The sequence below is a fragment of the Lupinus angustifolius genome, chromosome LG06 (genome assembly GCF_001865875.1).
Source record: "Lupinus angustifolius cultivar Tanjil chromosome LG06, LupAngTanjil_v1.0, whole genome shotgun sequence".
Classification (NCBI taxonomy): domain Eukaryota; kingdom Viridiplantae; phylum Streptophyta; class Magnoliopsida; order Fabales; family Fabaceae; genus Lupinus; species Lupinus angustifolius.
This window is the reverse complement of record NC_032014.1, coordinates 23,482,787-23,492,457: the sequence shown is the minus strand read 5'-3', so window position 1 is coordinate 23,492,457 and position 9,671 is coordinate 23,482,787. Positions and strand designations below refer to the sequence as shown.

The window sequence follows — 9,671 nt, the reverse complement described above, 5'->3', positions numbered from 1 at the left end:
ATCAATCACCTTTTTCCTCATTCATTTCACTTACGTGCTTTGCAAGCAATACCCATGGCTACTTCAATATCTTTGACTTTGCAACCATTGGAATTCATTCCATTTCCATTATTCTACTTCTGGGCTGTCCTCTCCTACCTGGATTTTCGCCTTCTCAACATGATCATGAACTTCTCCACATTGAATTAATGCCGTAACGGGCTACAATGCAATTGTATCGCATTAGGCCGCAACGCAACGGCATGGGTCACATCAGACCATATTGATATTAAAAATATTTTTTATGCACAAAATAATTCACACTGTAACGACCATAATCCAAATTACAATATCCGCAATGGTCATAATTGCAATAACCGCAACCTCAATTTAAAGCAACCTTTAAAACTAATAATACCACATGCACAATAATATCACATGCACAATAATATCACATGCATTGAAGTTTTTTGCATATAATTTCTCTCTCCATTTCACCTTTGCGTGTTCTTCAGAAAGCTTGAACTTTTCCTTGCGTATTTGCCGTGATTCTACCTTTCTCTTCATTCCCGAGGAGGGTTTTTGGAGTTATTCTCAATATATCTTCGTATGGGTACTTGCCATTTAGTTCAAGTTTGTATCTTTGTGGTTGATCACGCTGTGGAGACTGTGTGAGGAATCAGTTATCTTTTCTGGTGCATAAACAGTGAGAATCTCACTTATCTAGTTGGTTTTAGGCTTTAAGCTTTTTGTCTGTATTTGCTGTTATGTATGTTTTTTTTAATCATGGTTTCTTAGTGGCTATGAGGTGGCCGGTGAGTTTGACGTAACGGTAAGGTTGTTGCTTAGTGACCATGAGATCACGATTTCAAATCTTGGAAATAGTCTCTTCGCTTGGGGTGTAAGACGGTGGATATCTACTCTCCTCGTACCACTTTAAGTGGCAGCCTCGTATGCTGTCCTTTTACAATTTCTTGTTGAATTGGTGCAAGCATTGGCCTTTTGAGCCTTTCTGCTGAATTCTTGTTTTCCTTTCATCATGGTTCTTGTTCCTAACAATTATATAGGCATGTAGAAATCATCACATGGTTTTCAGTATGCTATACCTAACCTTTCGTGTGGAAAATCATGAACTTGATTGTTTTTTGTTAGGACATTCTTAGTTACTCTCACTGTCTCATCTCACATTACTACAATAGAGATTTGATTGTTGTTTTTGGGTACAAATAATTGCTCCCACAATTCTGGTCAAGGTGATGGCTAGGTTGTTGCACCAAAATTTGTCCAAGCAAAATAAATGATTCAAGTGAAAAATCTGAAGCTCTTGTGAATTTGTCAGTAATTGACTATGGAAGTAATTTTGCTCACCATTGTATTTGGAAGTAGTTTAATTTGTTGATCTTTGTAACATTTGCAATGGGAATCTTGTTATTAACATTAACTAACACTGTGTTTGATATCCTATAACACCAAGCGACATTGTATTTAAAAAATATTAAAAAAAAAACTTAAAGAGTATCATAAGTTTTCCATATTTTGATGTTTAAGAAACATCATTGTTGCATTAAAAAGTACTTTTTTCCATCTTTTCTGACTAGTAGCTTTTGTCTTATTTTTCCTACTTCTAGGTTAATAATATGTCGTCAGATTATAAGTTAGACATTGTTAATAATCAGCATGACCCTGAAGATCCAGGGTTAAACACTACCATATCTTCAAGGCTATCACAAGAAAGAATTCACAACCAAGGAATGATGTCAATTAACAACTTCACCACAAATGCAGAACGTAGAGCTTTGAATGAGAGGTGTGAAACAGAACTTCACATTTTTCTTCTGAAAAATCTATTTTTTTCCTTTTCATTGAAACATATTTTTGTGTCTTATCTCTATGTGTCAATGTATTTCCTTTTCTCTGCTTTCATTTATTTTTCTGTTACTAAAATATTCGACATAAATTTGACCACTTCCCAATATATTTCTACCTTCCTGCTTTAAATCTTCATATTGTAAAATTGATGTCAATATGTGCTTAGAAACATGCTTTACTTGTTTTAGTTATTAGTTCAAATTCTGGAGGCAGGTTTCAACCTTATAGTATTATAATGTTATTGATGATTATTTGTTTAATATTATGGTAGTATGATATTTAAGTGATGTATGAAACAATTCACCTGTACAAGCAGATTTCTGAAAGCAAATAAAGCTGCAATTGATGATAATGTAAGTCTTCATGTTAACGGCGAGGAAAGGCATCATTTGCATGGATCGGCTAAGAAGTCTGGACCTCTTGTTGCTGGAACAGCTTACTGTATTTCTTCTTGCAGCATGATAATGCTGAACAAAATTGTTTTATCAAGTTTCAATTTTGATGCAGGAATATCATTGATGTTTTATCAGGTAAGTTAGTTCATGTCCTTCTATTTTACTCTATTATAGTGCTATGTCATGGCAAGAGGTTTCAGCCAAACCATAATTCTTAAGAATGATAGTTTCATTGCTTCATTTATCTACTTCCCTTTCTGAAGCTTATTATGAAATCGAAATCAACCATAATGTGAAGAAAATGGATCCTCTCCATTACAGGAGGGTCCAGTACCACATAGGATTATGACATGTGGTTTTAAAAAACCTTAAATGGTGTAGATTTCAAAGTATTTTTTAACAAAAAATATTATAAATGATGAAATTAAATCTGGGCCTCACATTTCAGTACTGGACCCTCCAGTACTGGAGAGGATCCCAGCCCTAATGTGAAATATACTTTCTTCTTGGACTTTGCAGAACTTTATCAGTACTGTAGTTGTTGTTCTGTTGGCTCTCTCAGGCAGAATTTCGGTAGAAAAGCTCAACTGGAAGCTAGTTAGGGTCTGGATCCCAGTCAATGTGATCTTTATTGGCATGCTTGTGTCAGGCATGTATAGGTATGAAATAAACTAATTTTTGTATGCATTTTCCTTTTAAAGAATAGGGTGAGCTTCGACGCAATAATAAAGTTGCTCGCCTTTTCGTCATCCAGTTCATATGTTCAAATACTAGAAACAGATGTGGGAGTCTGCTCTTATCGACACTAATATATTCTTGTGCATTTTCCTTTGTCAGTTTGAAATATATCAATATTGCAATGGTGACAATTCTCAAGAATGTCACAAATATCATAACAGCAATTGGCGAATTATATCTATATCGGAAACGTCAGAATTCCAAAGTGTGGACTGCGATGTTTCTGATGGTAAATGCCCATTCTTCTTGCTCATGTAGTGCTTGTTTTACTATAATACTTTATTTCTCAATCCTTGGTAATGCAGTGTTTGTGAAACTTCTTTTTGGTCTGCATTGGTGGTTTGAATAATTGGGACAAAAAGTTGTGTTCTGTTTGATCAGCTAAGAAATCTCATAAAATAAAACCCACTCAGTTTAATTATTAATCAAGTTATCTGTCTTTGAATAAAGAAGCTTCAAAAATTTAATTTATTTACTATCTTGCTCATTGTCTTGTTACTCCTTCTGCAAAGTATTAATGTATCATGTTTTTGAAGTTTTGTTGCTTTCAATGAATACTTGATACAGATTATCTCTGCTGTCAGTGGCGGTATCACAGATCTCTCCTTCGACGCAGTTGGTTATGGCTGGCAAATTAGCAATTGTGTTCTTACTGCAAGTTATTCAGTAAGAGTATTTAGTCCAAGTTTTCTTTCCGAAGTCTTCTCAGTTTCATATTGAGATTGATGATCTCAGAGTGGAACTTGTTTTTTAGTTGAAATCTTAATTCTGATTGTGTAAATCTGATCTTGGACAAAATGGCTTAATTTTTTGCTAGCTTACCCTTCGGTGGGTCATGGACGAAGCGAAAAAGTCAACAAAATCTGGATCTCTTAATGAATTTTCAATGGTGTTACTGAACAACTTATTGTCTTTACCTTTTGCCATCATCTTGATTTTGATTTTCGGTGAATGGGATTATGTAATACACGCGTAAGTGAATATGTTTCTTTGCTGTGAAATTCCGTTAAGCCTTCTGAATCCTAACTATTATTTTGGTTTTCATTCGCAGCAATGTGATTAAACTGCCAATATTTTGGGTTGTTGCAACTGCTAGTGGTTTGCTTGGACTTTCCATCAGCTTTACCTCAATGTGGTTCTTGCATCAAACTGGCCCTACAACATATAGGTAATTTATGGAATTGGAATTCAATATATGCATAGCCTAGAAATAATGTGATAAATTTGTCAGCGTTGAAAGTTCTATTAATTATTAAGAGTTTTTTTGTCTTACATTGTAGTATGAATATTGTTATACGAGACTGAATGTTGGTTGATAAAATGTCAACAAAAGAATAGACTTCACGTAGCAGAGATGAGAATGTTATGTTGGACGAGTGAATACAGTAGACAAGATATTATTAGAAATTAATGCATTAGAGAGAAAGATGGAATAACTCCTATTGTAGAAAATAGTAGAGTCGCACCTTCGATGGTTTGGACATGTGTAGAGAAGACCAAGAAAAATCATAGGAATAATAATAAAGAAAGACTTAGAGTGCAGTGTTTTGTCAATTAACATGATTTATGATTGAGGATTATGGTGCCGTTCGACCCACGTATCCACCTCCACATAATGGGATAAAGGTTTGGTTGTTGTTGTTTTCTTTAGTATGATATCCTTTTGGTCAATGATTTATATTTAAAACTTTGAGTGGACCACTTTTAAATCCAACTTTCTAAATTTATGCACTTTAAGATACACCTGAATTTATGTTGGCTTAACATCTCTGAAACACTTGCATATCATGTATTGTTTATACTATAGAGCAACATTTGCCCTTGTGAAAAGTCACAGGAAAAGGGCAGAAACTGTATGGGGGAGTTTGGCTTATTTTTATTTTATAAATTTTCAGTTGTACTTACAGCCTCTCCGCTTGCGGAGGTAAGGCTGCGTACATCTAACTTCTTCATACCCTACAACATGGGAGCCTTGTGCACTGAGTCGCCCTTTCCTACTTACACAAGATGACGATTTTTTTTCTTCATTTTTTTTCTTGGTATCCAAATTTTTTGTTCACCATCAGTATCTCTCATATGTTTATGTCTGCTTTACAGTCTTGTAGGTTCGCTAAACAAGATTCCTATTTCCATTGCTGGCATTTTAGTGTTCAAAGTTCCTCTCAGTATATCAAATTTATTCAGCATTTTGTTTGGTAATTCATCAAAACCACTGTTTCACTTCATATTTTTATAAGGTTGTTATATTCATTTAAACATTTATCTATAATGCACACTATTTTCAGGTCTCTTTGCTGGTGTATTCTTTGCAAGAGCCAAGATGTCATGATTCAGAAGCAGTCTTAAACTCTTAATAATAACCAATGAAGTGTGAAAGTTAATGTATTTATTAACCATAATTATGTAGAATTTTCTTTGAGCAGTGCAAAATCAACTCTTAATTAAGTTCTGAGCCTCAAAGGTGGAGTAACTATATGTGAACATGCAAGGGGGATTTTCATTATAGAGTATCAAGCATCATGCTTTAATGGTATCTAAACATGGAAGCATGGTAGTTGAGCTGGCAAGGTTACATGGTGAAAACTTTTTCATATGTAGCTATATTCATTTTAGACACATGAATTATAATATTGAATATAATTCTTAAAATATTTTGTTGGCACGTATTAATTTCTGGAAATGATGCTGTTAATGAAGTAATATTATCATTTGACTAAAACTAGGAAAAAAAACTTCGTTTCTGAGCTACTCATGTGTTCTTGTTGTCTTAGGTGTGTATCCCTCATCAATGTCTGATTTTCTTCGAAAAATATAACCAATTTTCCTGATATGTGCGATACAAAACGAGCAATTGTGGTAATAGTAAGCAGAGTAAAAGTGGAAGAACAATGGCGAGAATTTTACGCTAGAATACTTCCTTAAATTGAGAAGTACAAAATCACACTATTTAGTCTAAAAATATCTCTATTACTAAAATATGGATTACAAAATTTGTTTCTCACTCTATGATAATGCTCAAAATCTCACACAACTTTGATGGAATTTAATGTCCTCTAGTCTTCACTAGAGATAATTTGGTTTAGCAGAACATATATCAATTCTCTCATCAAGTCCGTACCAATGAAGATAATATAACAATTAAAAACTGTAATATTAGAAAGTGATTCCTAGGTTATTTTTCAAAGATGATCTTTTAAGCAAAGATTCATATACCTTATACACATACAAAGGATTTTTGTTGCATAAATAGTAAGTAAGCAATATAATAAAACATCTAAATCCATTTGGTTCGTTTGTTCACATCTCAATCATCAGTTTCAAAAGATTAATTTCATATTTCAACCATTATCTTCCTAATTTGCACAGTTTCATAACATAAGTCTTTAACTAAGCGAAATCAATATAAGCATGAAACATTAACAAATTAACACAAACTAAATGTTCATGCACCGGAGAGTAAATCAACTAAATGAAGATAAACTCACAAATCAGTTTCTAAACAATGAGATTAAGCAAACCAGATTCAGAAATATGAAAGAGAAATTAATAGTAAAGAAATCGAAAATGCATTAATAATAAAACCTCAAAAGTTGTGATACATTACCAAATGAATTTAGTCTAGAAGTTTAGCATTCCATGGAAAATGGAAGCAAAACCGAAATGAAGAGGAAGAATGAAAAATGAAAATCCAGAGCAAACCCTAGCAAACCATAAAAGAGGAAAACGAAAATGAGAAGTGTTTTTCAAAATGAGGGAATTAATTGAAATTCGGATTCCCTACTCCTAAAATGAGTAAAATCAAAAACGGACCCTAAACAATAGGCCCAAAACTAAAAAACGGATTCACAATTAAAAATTCCTAAAATTAAAAATACAATATTTGCTTCAACACATATCCTCCACTTCTATAATGTCCAAAATGTCGTTGGTGCCAAATATGATATGAAAATGATAATAGATTTAATTAGACCAAATAATCACAAATTAACCCATTTAGGAATATTAGTCCAATAAAGTCTAAAACACTAAATCATATGAAACAAATTCAATTAGGCATCAAGAATCATCAAACATAGTAAATTAAGGTTATGAATAGTGTGTAATATATTGTTCATCAAATACCCCACACTTAACCTTTTGCACTCCTAGACAAAATCAAGAAATAAAGCTATGCTAACTGATATGCATCAAAGTGAGTCATGCAAGAAAAATAAAAATAAAAACTAGGAAATGCAACACCTAAGAAGATCACATACTTCACAATGAAATCTAGGAAATGCAAAGAAATGGGAAAAATCAAACACACAAGAGTGAAAGAATGCAATCAAGATATCCATGAACATCATCCAATAAATTCAAGTATGCAAAGAAACCAATCAAACAAAGAGGCGAGTCACAATAATGATAGAACCTCACAAGATATACTATCTAAAGTGTTTACACTCATGTGTCTTAGGTTGTCACTGTTTACACTCAAAGCACTTCATAAAAACAAACACAACCATAGACTTGACAAACCTCTAACATCAACATCATAAGCACATGCACATAAAGATCAAAAAGGACTTTTCAAGGTTGTAATGAGACCAATGACAAGGTAGGATAAATATAATATATGTAGCTAAAACCAAATGGAATAGAGGAGCAATGGAGAATAAGTAATAAGTAAGTAAAAATCAACCCAACAATAAGACCAAATCTCTAATTACAACCATCTTTGTCTCACTCAACCTTTTATTCACTTTTGTTTCTCTTTTTGTTGTTTTTATTTTTGATATTTCATTTTTTATGAACACTCATGCACACAATTGTATCAACCATTAAGACATAACAAAAAATCCACAAGATTTGAAGAACAATGCATCATTTCTTACTTAATATTCATTTCCAAAACAATTATAAAGCTCCAAAATTCCCTAAGGTTAGGACAATCATGGTTTTTCACTTATAAGCTTGTAATGAGCTAAATAACAAGGAAAGAGGTAAAAAAACTCAAATGAGCTATCAAAGGATAAATTTATTCAAGGTATGCTTATATGGCTAAGTGGCTTATTCAAAAGAAATGCCTAAATCACTTCAATATGTGCATGTCAATATAAAGTATCAACAAGAAACAAGTCAAGTTCTAGAGTGCAAGTAATCAAGAGAGGAATCACACAAGAAAGAATATTATATGGCATACAACAATTCATCCACAATTAAAGCTCAAATTCTCACAAGGGACAAGTCTACCACAATTGTTTCAACCTCTCAATTCTCAAAATCAACTTAACGCACAGAATTGTATGGATTCACACCAGAAGATATCATGACTTAAGTGAAATAAAATATGAGAGAAAATGCCCAAACCTAAGCAAAACCTCAAAATCAAAGAAAATCATGTATCAACATAAACCTACAATCTACAATAGTCTCTCCCACACTTAAACTACACATTATCCCAATGTAGCTCAATCAAAATATCTAGACATACATATGAATCAATGGAATTGGACAAGTATAATAAAAAATAGAGAATGAGAGAAAGAAAAACTCATTGGTTCATGCAGGGAGGAAAGCGGGTTCAACCAATGAGTCTTTCTCCATAATTGCATCCACTAAGGAATGATTTGTGAGGAATGGCTTGAGGCGATGCCCATTAACCTTGAAGCTCTTATCGGTGAATTCAATTTTGATTTCTACATCACCATAAGTAAATACGTTAGTAACAACAAAATGATCAATTCACCTAGAGCGAAGCTTACCACTCATGAGTCCAAGCCTAGAGTTATACAACAACACTCTTTGGCCAACCAAAAATTCCTTTCTAGAAATCAAGTCATCATGGAATCTTTTGGTCTTATCTTTGTAGAACTTCAAGTTCTCATAGGCTTCTAAGCGGATCTCATCAAGTTCATTAAGTTGGAGTTTCTTTCTTCACCAGCTTGATCAAGAGCCAAGTTACAAGTTTTCACATCCCAATATGTCTGATGCTCTACTTCTACAAGAAGATGACATGCTTTACCAAAGACAACCCGATAAGGGGACATCCCTATGGATGCCTTGTAAGTAGTCATATGTGCCCAAAGATCATCCTCAAGTCTGTTGCTCCAATCCTTTCTGTTTGGCTGCATCATCTTCTCCAAAATTCTCTTTATCTCTCTGTTTGAAATCTCAGCTTGGAAAAAATGAAGTACTGACTCAATCTCACGATCTGGAATGGTCTTCTAATACCCTGGTTAACGGCGTCAAAAACTTGATAGGGCAAATCGCAAGTGCACAATTATGTCGTCAAGAAATAAAATATCGATCTCACGAGGACCGAAAAATTCCTTTAATTATAACAATTAATTTATACTTAAATCAAATAAGGAATAAAATTGAATTTGGAACAATTGACAAGAATAATTATGAAAATATTAAAAATATTGAAATCTAATTTAGCAAGAGTTCCCAAGATAAGGGTTATCACATTTACACTCGCAAATCCTTGTTTTGCTCCTTTTCATGAACTTTAAGTTATGAAGGTGAATTTCTCTTCGATATGTGTCATCCTCTCTCGAGCTCCGACACGGGTACTCAATTGAAGTCGCACCTACTCTTGTGGTACGATTTTCAATTGAATCATTTACTTGAATCTTTCTATACAATCGCTTTGTAGCAACCCAAAGTGAATTCCATAAACCCCTGAGAATTCTAAGACTACTCTCG

At 33.4% G+C, this 9,671-nt stretch overlaps 1 protein-coding gene across 1 annotated transcript; it reads left to right on the top strand.

Moving 5' to 3' along the window:
- On the top strand, positions 430 to 5,631 carry LOC109350274 (GDP-mannose transporter GONST2-like). Its single transcript, XM_019591479.1, has 10 exons — positions 430 to 650; positions 1,608 to 1,786; positions 2,165 to 2,378; positions 2,763 to 2,902; positions 3,081 to 3,210; positions 3,549 to 3,647; positions 3,799 to 3,953; positions 4,033 to 4,149; positions 5,079 to 5,176; positions 5,267 to 5,631. The coding sequence occupies exons 2-10, from the start codon at positions 1,617 to 1,619 to the stop codon at positions 5,308 to 5,310; spliced, it is 1,167 nt and encodes a 388-aa protein (XP_019447024.1). The 5' UTR covers positions 430 to 650; positions 1,608 to 1,616; the 3' UTR covers positions 5,311 to 5,631.